General features: G+C 38.0%; 1 protein-coding gene across 2 annotated transcripts in view; it reads right to left on the reverse strand.

The window, feature by feature from the left end:
- Positions 1 to 791: 791 nt before the first annotated feature.
- The window catches only part of LOC105387819 (calcium uniporter protein, mitochondrial), a 120,186-nt gene continuing 99,626 nt past the window's right edge, over positions 792 to 21,351 (reverse strand). For both annotated transcript variants that reach the window (XM_048629024.1, XM_048629025.1), the window contains 6 exons: positions 12,380 to 12,501; positions 9,443 to 9,598; positions 4,942 to 5,103; positions 3,664 to 3,867; positions 3,153 to 3,260; positions 792 to 2,681 (listed from right to left, as the gene is read on the reverse strand). In XM_048629024.1, coding sequence (XP_048484981.1) covers positions 2,535 to 2,681; positions 3,153 to 3,260; positions 3,664 to 3,867; positions 4,942 to 5,103; positions 9,443 to 9,598; positions 12,380 to 12,501 — 899 coding nt within the window. In that variant the 3' untranslated portion in view covers positions 792 to 2,534. The remainder of the gene's footprint in view (positions 2,682 to 3,152; positions 3,261 to 3,663; positions 3,868 to 4,941; positions 5,104 to 9,442; positions 9,599 to 12,379; positions 12,502 to 21,351) is intronic.

Consider the following 21,351-nt stretch of genomic DNA (forward strand, 5'->3'; position numbering starts at 1 on the left):
AATAGGAGTTAGATAGAAAAAGGTTTGAAAGGCAAATATGCAAATCACAAGGAAAGCCAAATTTGAGCGAATGTGTGCTAGCTTATACATGCGTGAGTGAGTCGATAGTTCTATTATACACTTGTATATACATTGTATTTAGATCTCAAATGTTATTTGAGGTCAGGACCACTTCACAACGCGAAAACTTGGGCGTTTATATTATATACTACTTAGCAATTAGAGAAATAATTAGCCAGTTACTGTCGTATAACCGAGATCGACTGCAGTAGCCAGCATATATAGTTATAATCATAATCATCGGCCGTTTTGTTTATATCTCGGTGCACACAGCCCTAAATTTCTAGTTATAATAACATACATAAATGTATAAAACAATTTTAGCCATAAAGTTATGAAAACAAAGATATTGAAATCCTTACAGTAGGTAATATTTAACAATCTGATAAGTATAAAATAAAATACGACATTTTAAATATTATAATTTTACTAATCAGATCTGAAGGAATCTCTGAATTTAATCGTTATGTTACCCGTTTGAATTTTAACCTATTTATGGACTGAAAACTTTTCACAGCCATTTAATTTACCTACAGCATTGAAACACCTAGGATTGCAGCTATTAAGTTATCACTGTACTTAAAAACTGCAAACTTATATTGAACAAATAATTTCATTTATCCTGAATTAAAAGCTCGTTGAATTTAAACGCTTTTTTAAGCGGCTAACAATAAGAGGTTCATATATTAGTGCCATACAGATAGACATGTTAGTCAATAAATACATTATCCTCAATAAGAAAATTCTTTTAATGAAACGCAGATGTAAACATATCAAAGTTAAAATTATAAAACGAAAAACACTATCTTAAGAACAAGTTTTAGATTAGAAAAGGCCATCTTAAATTTACAAAACAACACGAAAATATACTATATTTAATAGATAAGTATGTATATCAACAAAACTAAGAAGAAGCACCTTTTGATTAGAACTATGTATGTAGGTATCATCTAAATTGTCTAATATTTTTGTGCATAGAAATATCAGTTTTTACATTCATTACATACAGATAGTCTACAGTACTGCACAAAAAAGTTAGGCAAATAACATAGTCATTATGACATCCCGAAATAAAAAACCATTATGCACCTACCTTTTAGATCGGAACGTTTATTCACAACTACCTACTACTGATTTTTATATTTCAGTATTATTTCAATTCAGTTTTTAAAACATAGTAAATATTCCGGTGCGTCATTGATACACTATGTACTTTGTGTTATTACTGATAAGGGGTACATATTACAATATTTTATTAAGAAGGACTAGATCATTACATGCTATTGTAGTTGTTAACTTAACGGTACAAATCTACTGTTTATCCATTTATTGGCACAGAACAAATAGTAGATATAAAGTCAAGCCTTAGGTTTTTTAGGCCTTATGTATTTAGGAAACGAAATTTGAGCAAAAACATAATTCAATCGTAAACATTTTACTAAAAAATTCGCTAACTGTAATTTTCAATAATAAAAATTTTAATCTACTTAATTTGTTTCCTCGTTAAATTAATTTAAATTCATCTTAATATAATAAAAGTATATATAAAAACTAACCATTACCTACTCAATTCTGATGCTGCAATAAATTTATAATTACAATTAACATTTTATCATAAAAATTCTACAGAAATTTATAGGGTGAATTAGATGGTTTAATTTAATATGTTTTTTCCGTCCAATAAAAAACCCAAACTGAATTTATCAAAATTATTAAGTAATAATATTATCTCGATCGCAAGTTATTTAAAGGAAATGAGAGCAATTTATAGTATTTCGAGATTTTACTAACTAAAGATAATTTATAATGACATTTTGTCATCAGAATATAAGACCTTGTCAAGCAATAATAACTTAATAATGCTGGTTCATTGGAAACATGAAAATGGCGGTGGATTATCATATTAAATACATTGGTCATAGTTTAAGCTTGTACTTTGTTGCTTTGACATTACATAATGCAATATAGGATGCTTGATTGCTCGTATCGAATGGATCAAACATAGGTCAGAGTCACAGGTAACTTAGCAGTGTCAAGTCTCAAATGGCAACGGATTGTAGGAGTCGTTAACATTGCCGTTTACAGACCTATCGGAGACTAGTCATTAGGTAACTCCAAGTGAAAAAAATGTTACTTAAAAGTCAAAGTACCCTTGTAACTGGCATATCTGTAAAATGTTGCTATAACTTCTGACGAGTTTCTAATGTGGCGGATAACATAGCATAATAGTTAACTTTATACTACACACATGCAGTTGCAGGTGGGCAAAATTAAATGCACACGCCATTTTAAAGCCTCAATCCTACAAGCAACCTGTATTCCATTTATGTGTCCTCAGAATAACAACGGGCCCACGTGTTCGATTCATTCAACACGAGTCCTCAGAACAATGCCTCTCGCCTCAATTAATCCTCAGAATAACAACAGATCCAATACCAACCTCACCATTTCCACGCCGCTGTTTACCGCCAATATTACGTGATCTTCATCTTCTTGCTGGTCTCCTCTAGCATGTCTTTGATCTTGGTGAGCGGGGAGCGGCGCTCGGCCGGCGTGGCGGGAGGCAGGTGGATGTGGAGGGGGTCGCGAAGGCGGGCTAAGTCTTTCTCCAGTTTGCTCACCTGGAATGTGATTGTGGGGTGTTTATAAATACAGGGTAAAATTGTTGTACCACGGTGACAAACCAGTGTAAAAACTCTAGTGCATGCTAAGAAGATTACAGTTAAAGTTAAAAACTAAGTTACAACCTGTATAAAATAAGAATTGATGGACGACTATTTAACACATCTTCATGCTATTGGTTCACACTCCTGACGTCTTCCGGCCTGCTGGACCAACGACCTTAAGACAGGTAGCCAGTTTGCGCTGGAGCTGGCGAGGACTGAATGTTGTAGCGCTCCTTGACACAGGCGTTTGTCCAGCAGTGTAACATTACAGGCTGAAAGGCTGATGATGATGATGAAGCAAATTCTGACTTCTATAGTCTCACTTTTATCCCGGAAGTCCCACGGGCCAAGCTCGCGCTAGTATAAAAGACACCTCGTCCTTACCCTAAGGTTGCGCTAGTATAAAATGAAGCTGGACTATCGTACCTCATCTTTGAGTGTGTTGTAGTGGTTGATGTCGAGCCCCACTTTCTTGGCGCGCTTGTGCAGCGCGAGCAGGTGCTGCCGGTCCTTCACCTCCGGGAGTACGTACTCCTGAAATGTACATCAAAAACTGTTTAGTTTAGGTATACAGGTTGTTAAAATAGGGTATAGTATAGTAAGATGAAACAGAAAGTCATTTTAAACAACTTATGTTAATTATTAGTATTATCGCATAGAGGGCCTAGTGTAGGTTTTTCTTAGATAATCGAATCGAGTACTGTGAAAATCAACGCAAAATATATAGCGTCAAACTAGTGCAGCGCGTGTACCGGTAGGTGGCGACACTACTCTAACGGTGTACATGTTTAGATTCGTGCATAACGCATATTTTTTCTGCCACTGGATTTCTGTAGATATATAGACTCCAAAACTTCTCTAGTAGGAAGTAAACTCTAGCATTAGCACGAAGATCTATCCCACGCTCTATAACCACACATCACATCTTACAACCCACCTGCTTAGTAAGCACGAAGTACGCATAAGTAGCCATGGCCGTGCCGTAGGTGACGAAGTACGTGACGGGCTCCATGATGTCCCACGAGTACTCCCACCACGTCAGTCGGGCTAGTACTCCGAACTGGACGCCCATGAGGGACAGCCCCACCCAGGTCAGGACTGAGGTGCGCCTCGTCGCGTCCACCTCGAGGGACTGGCGTTTCTGTTGGAATGGGTAATGATTAACTGCCAGTTTCTATAGCTCTACCTCATTTCATCAACGATCGCGTAGTCAAAACCTTGTCGGTCAGTTATAAACATAACAAAGTAAGTATCATTAGACGCGTACCCACCGACCGCACGTCCAATGCTAGGTCTGTATAAAAAAAAAAAATATAGTTTTATTGTTCAAGTAAAGGTACATATTGATTCAACATTATAGAAGTTACAGTATTACTATTACCCTTATGTACTAAGATATGGAAAACTTCCAATACCTGTACTAGATATAATCTGTATTACAGGTATCAGTGCGCTCCTTGGAATTGTTCTACTATAGTATGGTCGTCCCCGACGACACATGTATACAGACCGAGCATTGGATCGCGTTCTCAGCGTGCCAACGATGGCTATTCATAGGCCTACGCCTCACACGCCACTCCTCCACTGACCTGTTCCAACGGCTCCAGTTCCGTAGTGATCTTCTCGAGCTGCGCCCTGAGCTCTCTCTCCTTCTTGACCCGTCACTCCTTGACATTAAGCCCCTCAGACAGATAAAACCAACAGATTCTCTATCATTATCACCTCTTTACCACGCAAAGTGCTTATAAAGCCCTACTAACCTGTTCCAACGGCTCCAGTTCCGTAGTGATCTTCTCGAGCTGAGCCCTCAGCTCCCTCTCCTTCTTGACCTGGTGTTCCCTGACATTGGACACCTCATACAGATAACACGCCTTTACTAATAAAGCCCTACTAACCTGTTCCAACGGCTCCAGTTCCGTAGTGATCTTCTCGAGCTGAGCCCTCAGCTCCCTCTCCTTCTTGACCTGGTGTTCCCTGACATTGAGCACCTCAGACAGATAAACACAAAAGAATCAGTACCATTAGCTACCACCTCTGCATCTCCACTAACCTGTTCCAATGGCTCCAACTCCGTAGTGATCTTCTCGAGCTGGGCCCTCAATTTCCTCTCCTTCTTGACCTGGTGTTCCCTGACATTCAACACCTTATACAGATAAACACAACAGATTCTCTACCATTACCAACTTTATGCCTCTTGCTTCACTGTTCCACTAACCTGTTCCAACGGCTCCAGCTCCGTAGTGATCTTCTCGAGCTGCGCCCTCAGCTCCCGCTCCTTCTTGACCTGGTGTTCCCGCACGTTCAGCGCCTCGTACAGCTGGTTCACCAGGTTACGCACGTCGCTCAGCCGCGCCACCTCCTCCGCGCTTAGACGCTCCTGGAATTGGAGACAAAGTGGAGTTTAAGTAAGAGCTCCCATTCACATAAATACGATACAAAGTCGTGACGTCTAACACTCTCTCTAGTGGTAATGAGACACATTACGATACGACGTCGAACGGTTTTTATGCTTGGTAGTACGTTTTAATACACTGAAGCATAATGTGAAGGCGGATATCGGTTGGTTAAATTTTTAATAAAAATGAAGAACCACAACACAACAGAATACAATATTTAAGTAAAATATGTGTAGTTAAGTATGACGAGGAAGATTTAATGTAGAAATAAATACCAAAGCTCATATTCAGTGGCGTAAATGAAGACTTTCATAGTCAACATAGGGTGTACATAAATGTTATGTCTTTATATTATTACTATTTAAATAGATCCTTAAATTCGTTTAGCGTTCGTAAGGCATTTCAATAAAACGTTTATTTAAACATAAATTCTATTCAAATTCGTCATAAGATGGAGTGAAATTTTATCTTTTCCATAAATTTCAAGTACTATTTAGTTTTCTCTCGAAGGTATTACGTTTTTTGCCGCAAAAGGAATTAATTTACTTTCCTTCAACACATTTTGACGAGCTGAGTCATAAAATTTTAAATAAAATGAGTCTTCCTCTAAATTACTTTTAGACTTCAGAAAAACTACATTATTTCTTTATGCTTTTGCCTGCAAAATTTTAAAAGGTTTTCTAGTGGAAATTTCAGAACGAAAATTAACTTTGCAGCTTTTTCTTTACGCCACAATTCGTAAATATAGTAGTAAGTAAAGTATAAGGTTATAGTAAAGAAAGACAGACAAACAGAATATATAGTGTAAATTTAATCTTCATGGCACTTCTGGACAAGAACAAACTTTTTCTCGGATCTGTGTTTTGCTCGACAGATACTGATAGAGATACAAACATACAAGCTTTTTTGTAGGTTGCAAACAAAATTCTGTAATGCAATATATTTTCCACAAACAAAAGGCGAAAATTTATTACCCAAGTTGGATTTTCACCCCAAATTGAAAACTATTTAAGTGCAATTAAAGCGATTAGCAACGAAACTTAAGTATTCGTTCTACAGAACTTGGAAATTACGAGTCTGACGGAAGCTAAGAGTAGTGCTTGGAATAATTCTCCAGTTCGCTTGAACTTAAAGAGGTGGCGCGATAAATGGCCACAAATAAATTTTATTCAAATACTTTTATGCGATAACAAAGCGTACATATTTTAAAGGTGTATAGAGATCTACCGGAGCGCCGAGCTGTGAATCTCAATATGCTAATTAAGCAATGCTAATAAATTAACTTACTCCAGCGATCGTTTCAGAATCAGTATATTTGTTTAATTGAAATAATTATATGCTCTCAAAATAAAGTATTTTATAACAAAATGTTGTCCTTGTATTTATATTATAAAACTTACCGAAATTCAATAAGCTATACCAGTATGTTAAACTATACAGTGTGTCTGCTCATCAAAAATATACGGTAAGCAAAGTAAGTACCTATACAAAGTTTAATAGGGTACCATTACATACTTAAAGTTCTCTTCGATATCCTCAATATTAACACCCTCAGCTCTCAGGCACGTCCGAGGGCCTATGAACCGTCCCACGTCCTATCTTATGAGGCAGTTTATACGTGAGGAACGGATTCAGCATTGAGGTAACCTCCTTAGTTGATTTTTATTATATTTTAGTGAGAATTGGCATTGAAAAGTTTCAGTGTCATAGGTGGCTCATGAGAGATTTCAGATAAGGAGCTTTAAGCTAATGTCGGCATTAAATCTATGTCTGTCTGTTTCTGTACGTATAATGTCAAAGCATGTCAGCAATACATTTAAGGTCGACATTAGCCTAAAGTTCCTCTCTGTAACTCCGCGTCAATCTTGTTATTCCCGACATACAAGGACTATAGGGTAAAATTGGGTAAAATAAACCTCAGATAAACTAGGTTTGACAACATGACAACTGACTGAAACGGAAATCTCTTTGATTCCGCTCAGTCGTTGACACCCTGAATTTAATCCACTTGTCACAACACAAATATAAACTGGAGTTAACAGCAGTTCAGTAGCGGTTAAATGAGTGGCGATTTTATTGTTCTAGGAATATGCCTCGTAAAACACGCAGTTTCGGCTAAATTTATGTGCAATGAAAATTAAATACTTCAATAAATGTTTAGTTTACGTTTGTGACTTCACTCTTGAGACTTGAATCGATAACGAAGATTTGATCAACTTATATTAGTAGTACTTAGACCATATCAAAGATTATAAAGTATGTATTTTTAACAAAATTGGTTTCTGAATACAGATTAAATGATCTATTATATAGTACTGTATACTGATACAAAATCTAAACATCAACCCAATAGCGGCCTATCTAGAATTCCACAACAATCCTAGTTCCCTAGTCGGTGACCGCACAAAACAGCAGTCGTTAGCACGAGTGCAGTCGACAGCCCTTACCGCGCCCACACGCCTCTTGCACCACTGTAGGGTTACTCTATACTGACGAAATACGAGCGAATGAGAGCTGTCGTGCAAGCGGCACGTTTACAACGAGACTGAGTCGTGGCACGCGTAACAGCGCTCTTTTTCGTCATATAGAGTAACCCCCTGGCGTCGACAACCCTTACACCCAGACGCCAGTTAGGCTATCCATCGGACATGTACCAGGAAGTTAGAGTACCACAAAGCTAACCTTGCAACAGAAACAAATGCCAACACTAAGAAAATTTGTACTAACATTTACTACTTCGCTTTCGAGTCATCCTAAACTATCCATTGGGTGAATGCATAGATGTTATACTTGCATATGGGTACATAAATATGCAGCCACAGAATTACGTAGTACGGAAACATAAATAACTACGAGTAAATGTAGGTATGTATATTGTGTAGTGCTCAAAATATTTTTCCGTGAATTTGTTTAATATGACTTATAGCCGTTGGGAATTTATTAATCACGGTAGATAGATTGCACTCAATGGAGTCCCTTTTACCTTTATTAAACTGAATATGCATGATAACCTAGTTACATATATGTACTTGTAAATAATATTATAGGTAGAGAGTAATTTTTCATACAGAATTGGCAAAACACAGCACTATTGTTATAATTATTATTAAAAAAACTAAATCACATATGTTAGATATAGGACACGAGTTTTTCCTCTCTAAAATCGACTATAAACTATACTTAACTTCTTCTCAGTCATCGTTGTAATTTCATCCATGAGACAAAGTACCTAGGCGTGCGTTATCCGAGCTAGGCTAGGTTAGTGGCTAGTGCTAGCTCAAAATATTTCATAATAAGGCGGCAAACTGCAAGAATAATGCATGAGCTTGTGAAAACTTCAGTGCTGCGGCACTACCAACTTGACAGAAATAATTGCTGAATAACTTAGTTGGAGTACTGCCGTTAATAGACAATCAGATAGAAGTGTGTTGTTTGGGATACCATATATGAGATAGCAATGGCTATAAATGTATTGTTCATATTTAATTCTAGTGCTCCTTGAAATGGGTTTTGTATTACCTAACGGTTCTTAAGTTATCTCTTATAGTAACATAACTCGATCAACATTTGCACTCAAGTGCTGTATTGCCTGTTAATTATACAGGTACATAGGTGCGAAAATGGTATACTAAGCCACTACGCGCTCATAACCGTACTACTACGAGTAAAAGCCGGTCGATAAGCACAGAGAAAATCGAACGTTGACCTTTGCATCTCCAACCAATTAAAATCTCTGCCGCCGCCGGTCATTACGGTAATTCTGCTAGCGTGAGGGCCCTATTACGCTTGCGACAATGACAAAAATATAAAAAGGGCAACGCCCGTTTTTCGCTGCGCTTAGCGACCGCTCTCTAAATGACTATCCAGGAATTCATAAATGTTCTTCACTGACCTGAGCCGGCGTCTTGACGTAGTACTCCGTGACAAAAACCTAAAAAGGGCAATGCGCTTTTTTCGCTGTGCTTAGTAGCGACTATACCCGTATTCATACACTAAATAGCCTTGTACTAACCTGCGCGGGCGTCTTGACATAGTACTCCGTGTCATTAATCAGCAGACGGAAGTCGTTCTCGAGCAGCGCCTCGATGGTGTCACTCGCCGCGATGCGCACGCGCTCGTCTCCGTACTACTAAAATACTCCTTACTACGAAAATCGAACGTTGACCTTTACCATCAAAGTTACTGTGCGAGCATGAGTGCAATAGTGCGAGTGCCAGAGAGAAATATAAAAAGGGCAATGCCCGTTTTTCGCTGTGCTTAGCGACGGCGCTAATATCCTTGAATTCATACACTACTTTAGCCTTTTAGTTCTTCACTAACCTGCGCAGGCGTCTTGACATAGTACTCCGTGTCATTAATCAGCAGCCGGAAGTCATTCTCGAGCAGCGCCTCGATGGTGTCGCTCGCCGCGATGCGCACGCGCTCGTCGGCAGCCAACGCGGCCGCGCGCTCCACCCCGCGGTCTTCCGCCTTCACCTGGGGAAGAGGTGGTGTTAGAGGGAGATGGGTAGAGGTTTGGTAATTCGGGTATTTTATAATATAGGACTATTTAGCCCGCAGAGTTATCGACTGGCGCTGTGGGCAGCGGCTTATGGCAATAGTGGCCGCAGTATTCAATATTTTTACTTTATTGTCATTTTATTATACAAATATTACAAACAAAAGTACAAAGGGTGGACTTAATGCTAAAATCATTTTCTGCGAGTCAACCCGCAAGAGGTGCAGGAAAAATAGGTAATAAGGGGTACAAAAAAAAAAAAGAATAGTAAGCCTGTTTACTGAAATGTACTAATTTTTTGGTAGGTAGTTAAGTATTATATTTCAGTTACCTACTCCCAGCGGTAGTGGACAACTCTGCGGTTTGAATATGCCTTAATTTAAAGCAGTAGAACAGTTTTCTAGCCCATTGGAACAAGGACTTTTTTAGATAAGTACCCGGTAGTGGTTGGAAGAGAACAGAGCGTTTTCCAAGGGGATACCTTATAGACAAGGGAAAAGTCTTGGAAGAAACCTAACGAAAAAAAATATTCACCTCTATAGCCCGTAGTCGTGTCTTCACGAGACTTTGAAAATATTTAATAGATTCGTTTTCATTAGTATATAGGTACATCTACTTTTTAATGTCAAAGGAGCGAAAGCTAGGGCCTGAAACGAGTCCACCAAAAACGCTAGCCATACAGAACAACATTCCCAAAAGCGCTAAAATGAGCGCTAGACTAGGTGTTTCAGCATTCAGTGCGGGCGGTTTTATGTTTGGGGCTGTCCCCGTCATTAAGATGTAAGTACAAGGTCAGGGGGTTACTTTATATACTCACAAAAATCTAACGAACGAGAGCTGTCGTCGAATAGGCACGTTGAACACAACAAGATAGAGTCGTGTCCCGCGCAGCAACGTTCCCAAACTTAGTTTTTTTGCCATATAGAGTGACCCGCAGCACAAGTCGGGGGACTATCTAAGCTAATGACTGAAGTCGTGAGGATCTTCACCGGTCAGTTTTACGACCTATAAATGCGTTGTACGTTTTATGGTCGGCATATTTGCACTGGAGATATGGAACCGACGACCGATAGAACTTTTTACCCACGTAAACCTCTTATAATATTATATAATACTTATACCTATACTATAATTTGCACCTACTATGCTTTGATGATTACTTGCTGTCCTTTTCCTTGTCAACTTAATTACAAAAACATATTATCATTTATAAATTTGTAATTGGTAGCTTTTGTTTATGCACCTGCTGGAAGAAACCTGGTGCCTGAGATACAGGTTAACACCTAGTTCAGGTATCAGGGGTGAGTAGTTATTATTATAAATTTTAAGTCCTGTTAACATACAAATGATAAATTGTATAAGTAAGATAATTACTTTAATTACCTAGATATTAAAACTTAGTTTTAAGTGACTGTAACTAGGCTTAAAATCTGTGTTTTTTAATTCATTAAATAAATTAAATAAATTTCTTCGGATCTTTATAGAGCCCGGATGATGCTACTCGTAATAGGGCCTATTGCGGGCCGCCTCACTATACATATGTACAAATTCACCTTTGCCTACCTTAATTAAGAGGGAGTATATGGCGTGTTTATATATTACGTTCGATATGGGACCCAGGAGAGTTACTCCCGCTTGAAAAAAATGAACCAACGAACCAGAGCTATCATGAAACATTAGCGCAGAGCAGCAAGCTCCGAAAATTCCATAGTATTAAGCTAGAGTGACCTCAGAGATTCTCTGCCGACGTACAAAGGTTCGAAGTTCGAATCCAAGTCAACAAACGTGGCGGAGGGTAGAAAAGATGTTTGCCGTCGGTCCTTTACAAATAGAGTTACCTAATATGTTTTCAAACACAATCATTCTTTCCTTAGGCAGAGCAAACTTTGTTATGTGACGCCTATCTCTCCATTCACTAACGTATCTACTCAAAAAAGGAAGAATATGAAGTAGGAAATAGTCTCTGATTAACATAGGTAAGATTTGCGGTTATAAGTATAAGAAGCGATTGTAAATACCATCCTAACTGTTAAGTTTATTTTAATCTCTAAAACCTAGTAGAATGCGCCGCGGCTGAACATCACCACCACCTTTATACCATACCATACCATGAAGATCCACAGTAATGAAGATTCTTAGTAATGATGCTGCACAGTAGGCACTGATGCTCTACAGTACTGACGCTCCACAGTACTGACTTATAGATCATAGACGGACTGCTTCCGCTACCTTTCTGTACCATACCAGAAACATGATGCTCCACAGTAACGTCATTTACAATGCTCCACAGTAATAACGATCCACAGTAATGATTATTAATACCCTGGGTTGGCAGAAATAGTTAAGTATTATGTTTTCACAGTTGTCTGATTTATTTGTGTAGGTTTTTATAATATTTATGTAAGTAGTATTTATATATGTATATATGTATTATTATATGTAGGGACATGTATAAAATCATATATATACTATTGTACTATAGTTATGCATATTTTGTAGGTAGGTTTAAGTAAGATTAAGATATAGGTACTGATAGGCTAATTTGTTAATATTTTATTGTGCTATTAATTGATTGAAAGCCTTAATGTCCACTTCTCCCAACCTAACAAGGGTTGGCTGGAAGAAATTGCTTTTTGGCAATAAGCCCGCCTTTGTACATTGTTAGTTTTCTTTAATGTTCTTCACCTTTTATTAATTGTAACTTTAAATGTACAATAAAGTGTTTATAAATAAATAAATAGATGCTCCACAGTACTGACCTGGTCCAGCAGGTCGCCGACGGTCTGCGAGACGGGCCGCAGCGTGAACCGGCAGCGCTCGCGGCGCGACGGCAGCGGCACCGTGATCACCGGCAGCCCGCGCCGGTACGTCACTGTCACCTCTGTGGACAGGGTTGAAGGACCGGTTAGTGGAGCGTTGTTGTGCAGCTTCTTTATTTATTTTATTATATTGGTACACAAACAGTTATAAGAATACAGAGTTCCAAACATATACAATATGAGGTTACATTTCCTTCCTATAACCGACTAGAGTGCACACTTCAGTTTAATTATTAAATTTTGAAAATATTAGTTAAATAAGAGCTAGTTATCACTCTAGCTCTAGTGTTCATGTCAGCTTCCACTACACGGGTTCGTTATCGACGAAGATAGATGGCACTATATCGCGATTCGCCATAAGTACGGCGCTGTGATTAAACGAGTTTATCGATAACGAACCCGTGGCAGCGGTTACTGGTTAGATAAGTTAGACCCGTAATTACATGCACGGTGAAAATCGACAAGAGTAAATGCCTGTTAGTTGTGAATTGCTCATCATATACCTACAAATCACTGATAAGAAAAATACTCGGGAAAGTGCGGGTCAACGGCATAATAATGTTCCACAAATTATCTACCGGGCCTGTCTGGCCCTGGGATATATACCAAAGGGATGGAGAGAGGTGAGGGTAGTATTTTTACCTAAACCAGGTAAAGATGACTACACTTCTCCGAAAGCCTATAGACCCATCAGTCTGTCATCATTTCTTCTAAAAACTTTAGAACGACTTTGCGATAGATATATACGTGACGGTGCACTTTCTGTGAAACCTGTTCATCCTAATCAACATGCGTACCAACCAGGTAAGTCGACAGAGTCGGCTTTACACACAGTGGTAAGCAAAATCGAAAACTCAATATTGTTACAACAATCCTGCCTTGCAGTTTTTATCGATATTGAAGGAGCTTTTGATAAAACTTTGTTCAATAGCATAAGTAATAACCTTAAAAATCATGATGTAGACCCGGTCATCAGTGCCTGGATAACAAATATGCTTAAATCAAGAACAGTATCTTTTACTTCAACAAATACAATAAGATGCAAAGTAGCAAAGGGATGTCCGCAGGGTGGAGTGTTATCTCCATTGCTGTGGGTTTTAGTTGTGAATGATCTACTTTGCGATCTAAATAATAAAGGTTTTACAACAATAGCCTACGCCGATGACATCACTATTCTCATCGGGGGCTTGTTTGTTAACACCTTATGTGAAAGAATGCAACTTGCACTAAACATTATAGAGGAATGGTGCCATAAACATGAACTGTCGGTGAACCCGACCAAAACAGAAATGGTGCTATTTACTAAAAATACTAAAATAGGCAATTTAAAACTACCTAAACTATTTAATACAACCTTAAAGTTGACAAATGAGGTAAAATATCTTGGCGTATGGCTAGACCACCGTTTAAGCTGGTCTAAGCATATTGACAAGACCCTGAGTGAAGCAACAATATCTCTTTATCAAACTAGTAAACTTGTTGGATCTAAATGGGGATTAAAACCGAAGCTATGCAAATGGCTGTACACAGCGGTGGTCAGACCTATAATAACCTATGGAGCAGTAGTGTGGTGGCAAAGATCAAACCTCACCACTGTGAAAAACAAACTACGACAGTTTCAAAGACTTGCATGCGTTTCAATCACCGGATGTATGAAGTCAACCCCAACAGCCGCCCTAGAAATAATTCTAGGACTTCCACCGCTCGATATTATCATCAAGCAGGAAGCTAAAGCGGCGGCGATAAGGCTAAGTAACCTGGGACTCTGGTCAACGAATACCACTGCACAGGGACACAGTCGCATACTTGACATTGCCAAGTTGTCGGCTCCCGGGTCCACTGAATGCAGCGACACTACTATAAAGACGTTTATCTTCAACAGAAGCTACACTATCCAGCGAGATCAGTGTGGCACATCAGACGAAAACAATTACGACATCAATATCTACATTGACGGAGCCAAGAACAAGAAGAGCAGCGGTGGAGGTGTCTTCTGCCCCGAACTTGATTTACAATACTCTGTCAGCTTCGGGAACAAAGCTACTGTTTTTCAGGCAGAAGCTGCCAGCCTACTTGACGGAGCTACACAAATAAAAGACACAAAAAATAGCAATATCTGCTTCTACACAGACAGTATGGCTATTTTAGGTGCCTTAGGCAAAACTGTAACAAAATCTAAATTAATTTTAGTATGTCACAGAACACTGGAAAACCTAAGCATTTCAAATAATGTAACAGTACAATGGATTAAAAGTCATAACGACAACATAGGAAATTGCGAGGCTGACCGACTAGCAAGAATGGGATCAGATACCCTACCAATAGGGCCAGAACCATTTATTAGTTTGTCATCAAAGGCAATAAGGCAATGTCTAACCGATAAAACACTATCTGAACACAATCAGGAGTGGAAAAATCGTGTAGATTGCAGACAAACTAAAGCGTTTATTGTATCACACAACCATAAACTTACACGCTACTTACTCAACCTGTCCCGTAGTAATATATCATTAATGGTAGGATTAATAACAGGACATTGTTGCGTGAATAAACACTTATATACCATAGGTAACTCAACTAGTCCCTTATGTAGGACATGTAAGGAAGTAGATGAGACGGTTGAACATATTCTGTTAGCTTGTCCACCTACTACAGAAACAAGATTATCTATTCTTGGACCAACAGAGCGCCTACCTCAGCTATTACAACACCCAGGCCTGCTACTCCAGTTTACTCGGGAGCTAGGCTGGCTGAGCTGAAATCAAGGGGATATGTACAAAGGTTCCACTCGAGAGAGCCACGTACAGGAACTTCACCCCCTATGAGAATAGAATAGAATAGAATGTTCCACAAAAAAAGTTCGTTTCAAATCAAGCCATGATTTAACGTGTACTTTACTTTCGGAGTAGTGTCCAAAATACAACCCAAAGGATTAAGTTGACAAAAACAAGCAAAAAGCAACATTGCTCAGGGAGCGAGCGCAGAAGCGGGTCCTTTTCGGGTATTTAGTTTTTGTGGACAAGCACCGTTGTCAGTCGCGATTCGTGACTACATATACAGGGTGTTGCAAAAAGAGTCACCCCCTTTCGGCTTAGTCTACGCTTTTTGCAACACCCTGTATATTTACGTATGCAAAAGTATTTCCAGAGGAGAAATCCCCCCACAACGCGACAAGCCCACTCGTGCCTAAGCACAACTATTTAATTATGTTTAGAATGTAATAAATTTCCTCCGAGGCGATCATCTGTGTGCGTCGCACAAACAATATGGACGGCTAATAATATAATAATGTAGGTAATTGCTGTGGACTCGACACAGCCTGATTGCCGATTCGCTCCACTTCTCGCGAGCGCGGACTGTTGTTAGCAAAACATTTATTTCTATGGGACTTTGTAATTTGTAAAGAAATTCAATGGAAAGAAAAAGAAAGAATACAAACATTTCTTGGGTAGCACGAACTATTTGGGGCGCACGGAACCTCGAGTGACGTTTCACCTGTAGCCTGCAGGTACCCAATAATAATATACGTTCGGTGTAATCGGCTCACGCTGGGAAATCAGTAACTGAAGCTTACCTATCTGATTTCCAGGCAATTTTCGTAACACGGTGAGAAGCCCTAGCCCAGCTCTTGTGTTTGTCACCGACAAGATAATCGTAAGCAGAAGAAGCACAAATTCTTGAAAAAGTGAAGCTGAAAACTGTACTCGATTAACCATATTTACTGTTTCATAAAAAAATATTTTAATTGAAGGAACCCATTAGTTTCAATCCAGTTTCATCCGCCTAAGTCCCAAAAATTACGAAATCCCTGCAGAGGTTTAATTACATTTTTATTGACCTCCTTTGTACCCTGCCAGTATTAAGTAGCGACAATTACTCAAGAGACCGCATTGCGAAGAAGTCTTTAGAAATGATTAACTTTAGCCAGAAAAAGTTAATTAGGTTGTAACTTATAATGAACAAAGACTGGATCAAAGCGTCACTTTTTTTTAAAGGAGAAAAAGTTTTTGCCTTTTTGACGGTAGCAGTTTTTAGAGTTTAATTTTCAAAGGGAGAATATTTTTCTTCGCGACTGTACCAAATGAGTAGTTATGCTTTCAAGTGGAGTGTAATCGGTGAAGACAGAAAGACATGTTAGATGTCTGCATACTAATATAGGCACAATACATACTGGACAATCTACGCATACACTATATGATTTTATAAAGTTACATTAGGTATTTATGGCGCTATATTTGTCAACACCCTTTATCATACCAACCAACCTACTTACTACGCAACGCACATCGACTCAGCTTTAATAATTTAGATGTAAATACAATTTGAGTAGACGCCACACTAAATGTAGGCTTGCTTTAAACTGCAAATAAGAACCGAAAACTTTCCGTAGAATCAGGGAAAAGTAATTACTGAACATTAATGAATGCGTAATTAAATTATTTAGCCTAGTACTTCCACTTACTATATTAAAAGCTCTCGTAGGCGGGCGGTGATATTATTATTGATTGAAACTGTAAGTTACAAATATGGCTACGAAAATGGCTATGAAATACGTCACGTCAATTAATTTGTAAGATTATTCATCATGGTTTACCTTGTATACCTAAGCCAGCCGAATAGGAACATAATATTTCTCCTGGAAGGATTTGTAAGAACGTCTAGAATTACATATTCATACGTCAACCCTTATCTCGATTACCTCCGATAAGTTTATTGAACGGGGAATATTTTTTCAGAAAAACCTCTTATTTTTTGCGTAGGTTCATGGATTTATGATCTATTATGTATAAACACGATTACTTTTTTCTCAGGGCATGTAAGGTTCCTAAGGGTAGGTAAACTGTATTAGGGCTGTAACATTTTTTTTTATCACACGTAAGAAAATCTCGTGACACAGAGAAAGATAATACAGTTTTTAAAAACTGATCACTTTATAATTAACAACGTTACACTTTATTAGACACGGATAGGTATTAAACAAAGATAAGATCATAAAATCGATGCATTAAATTAGTATAAAGTGATTAAAAAATAAGCAATCACATATCAATAGCTAAAAAAAAATTTACGCACACATAGCACGCAACATTATTGTGATAACTTTTAATAAATCTTTGTGATGAAAAGAAAAAGGATTTTATTCTTATTATGCAGGGTGTTGAAATAGTGGTATAGTAAGCCTAAAAGGAGTGACTCAGTGGGTCATTCTGAAAAACTTTTGCTTTGAGTACGACTTTAGTAAATTCCCGAAAAAAATATAAATCAACTTATCTTATAATATAAATATATTTAGTAAAACGTCACGTAACCAACTTTTCTACAAATAATTTGTTCAGAATGACCCACCGAGTCACCCCCCTTTCGGCTTACTTAACTGTATCACTTTTGCACCACCCTGTATACTAGGAGCGGTGGCCGTAACCGAGTCAAGCATATGGTAACTAGATGTGTCTCACTTTCACTGCGAGAGAGTAACTTATGGCTATTAAAACATTTGTCTGATGTTTTAAACAGATTAGATAAAATTATTTCTAATGAGAACGCCACAGATATTATGTGCAACTGTTTGAAAAAAGAAACATAAGCACATTGTTTGGTTTTGTCACGCGAGCATGGTGTTCCGTACCCCATAGTCAAAAGATAGGAATCTATTTTTTGCTATTACTTTTAAAGATTACTAGCTGCACCCGCGAGCTTCGCTTCACCTTAAATGTTTTCCCGCGGGTATTCCGGGATAAAAAGTAGCCTATGTTCTTTCTATCTATGTATTTGTGTAGATATATCAGCTGTCCGACACCCATAACACAGGTTCTGCCTAGCTTGGGGTCGGATGGCCGTGTGTGAGATGTCCCCACATATTTATTTTTTTATTTATTTCTCAGGGACTAGACCATCTGTATACCAAATTTCATTCAAATCCGTTCAATAGTTTTATCGTGAAAGAGTAACAGACATACAGACAGACAGACACAGTTACTTTCGCATTTATAATATTAGTAAGGATTAGGATTAGGATTTAGCTAAAGCAAGAGTAGTACCGATGTAACATATATTATAATGACAAACGGTGACCATGACCAACCCTAGACTCCCTCTTGCGTCTCGTGTTTATCACCGCTAAGAAGAAGCTGCCATGCCGCGGAGCTGTAAGTATCACATCCGATAGAGATTGATCGAGACAAAAGAATGTTAATGCCGTCCATAGACAACCAATCAGGGAACTGATCGTGCGTTGAGACTTTATTGACTTAGCGATACATTATCCACCGGCCGTGCAGCACATGTGTGGAAAACACATATTTAAACATCAATTTGTGGTTTTACATCCACCAGTCACACAATGGTAGATCTTTCGCCGTTATTTTTTTATGAAACTACGACACAGCATTGTATTGCTTCTAACTAGCAGATAATTATATGTAGAAAGCTTACCGAAATAAGCAACTTACAGTTGTAAAGTTTTTTTGGATTGAACCTTTTTTTATGAAAACTCGTAAATTTCAAACGGAAATTATTTCCAAATTGCGCTGAAATTTGGATGTGCAATAGGAATTCCATACGATTCTCTGGATAGCGACCTATACAGACACACTTTTATTCCGACATACAAAACATGAGTAAAGTTTCAGCAGTGACATGTCTGATTTATTCTGCAGTTGGTCTAAAGCATTCCAGGCTTTCTCGCTGGCCAAACATCTCTTGGACAATAACGTTATTCACGTAAAACTAGCCGTTTTCTGTGGAAATTTATTGTAGGTATTTTTTATGAAGCTTTTACTGTTTGCCACTGCTATGGTCAAGCCAAAATGCTTACTTCATAGTTCTCTATTGCCAATATCTGGACTGTTACGCCATTCCAGCAAACTATTAAAATATTAATCATACAAACATTGTTAATTGATCGTCATGAAAGCAGAAATTTTCATATCAAAGTGAAAAATCTGTTATTCAAAATAATATTTCAATATCAAAAGCGAAATTACATTTAAAATCTACTTTTCCTGAAAATGTCGACGCTAATTAGCACTGAGATTGACGACGCAATTAAACATTTTATATGAAACGCTGCTGCGAGCTGCGAGTAAACAGATATTTACGAAAAAACTAAATGCCAATTAGTAGAGTATTTACTTATTTAAATGAAACACCGGACACAAGACTATTGAATTCATCTGAAAATTCTTGTAGGAAACAAAACATTACCTATGGCTATACTTATACTTAGACTGCTTCTGAATCTTTGTTTTTTTTTGTCATAGGACAACCGAAGACAACAACATAGGTATCAAACTCCCCAGTATTTTAGTAGAAGTGACTGTGACTCTGTCGTTTCATATCTCGGAGCGCCAAGTTAAATAAAACTTAAGAGGAATGAAAACGGCAGTTTCTTCATACAAACGTAGTCCCCTGTTCCATCCCTGGATAATGCCACTAGAGCAATAAGTTTTTTATATTTAATTTATCATGGCTGTAGCTAGGTACGTATGTTTTATTTTTTGTCATATATTAATTACAAAAAAAGATATGAACGTTTAAAAACTTATTTTTTTTTTTTTCAAAAAATCCGCGTTTTTTCTTTGTCCATAAAACTATTTTAACGACATTATATTTAAAAAAGAAAGAAATAGGGACCTAGCCTATACTTTTTTGTAATAAAGAATGAAAAAAGTAATTAAATCGATGGAGTATTGAAGGAGAACACAGGGGACAGCGAAACGTCGATTTTGTTTAATTTTCCTAGGTATTTTCGGCCCGAGCTGTAGTTGTCCCTGTCGCGCTCTACGGGGAAGGTTCGGGCATGGCGCGACAGCAATAGATCTATGGAAAACCTAGTTTTGAATTCACGCGCTCGTTTGCATTGGTCTTAAGCATGGAATGCAGCGCTGTAATTAGCTGAATTAGCGTTGAGTAGTGTAGGCTTAAGTTCATGCTTAGCTAGATTTTGTCAAGTGAGAAACTGAGCCACTATTCGATTTTTATTGCTGAAAGTTAATTTAGTGTAAAACCGCAAGTTTATCATTTAGAAAAAACAATACAAATACAATAGTAGAATATGCTAGCTAGATTAAGTTGACTATCGAGATTGCATAATTAAACCTGAAGTATAAAGAAAGTTGAACAGTTGAAAGAAATTGAAGGTGGTACACATGTACTATAATATAAGTAGTTCATGCCTTTTTACATACAATAATACACAAGTATTGCATACATATTTAAGAAATCTGCAAGAAATATAAGACTTTAGTTTGCGAGGAAGTTTTTTATAAAAGCGTACGTGACTTGACTTCTAGTTTAAAGTTATCTGCATAAAATTTGTCTTTATTATACTCTTTTCTCTATTAATAAAGATGAAGCACTTTATTTCATCGCACGGCTTGCACTGTACTCTTTCTTGTATTTCTTAGACAAAATTTGCGGAGATTCTTACAATTTCGTCTCGTGATATCTCAATCTCAAGGATTTCTGAAGTGGTCGCAGATTGATTTTAGATGTGCATATTACATTGAGTATGAATGGTCTGGAGACGAAATAGGCAGACGTTCCCCTCTGGCGGGGTGGTAGGCCAGAAAGGCCCACCGATTTATAAAAACGAGTTGCAGTCTCAATTTTCACTAGACTCAATCTAGTTGGCAAAGCGTTCGTTTCATAGAAAATGATTTGTTTACATACTAAAATGACAGCTTCAATTCATAGAATATCCGGATTCCGGATTTGATCACAAATTTGGTCATGGTTTATTGTTATTAGCTGTTTCCTAGCAACCAATGTAAAAAAAATGCAATAGTGATGTACCGGTATGTAGATATGTATTAATCGACAAAAAAGGTCATAGTTGGGAAGCGTCCGTAGTCGAATTGGCTTCAGTAATCGTAACTGATCACTGAGGTTAAGCAACAACTGACACGGTCACG

The sequence above is a fragment of the Plutella xylostella genome, chromosome 22, assembly GCF_932276165.1.
Source record: "Plutella xylostella chromosome 22, ilPluXylo3.1, whole genome shotgun sequence".
NCBI classification, from domain to species: domain Eukaryota; kingdom Metazoa; phylum Arthropoda; class Insecta; order Lepidoptera; family Plutellidae; genus Plutella; species Plutella xylostella.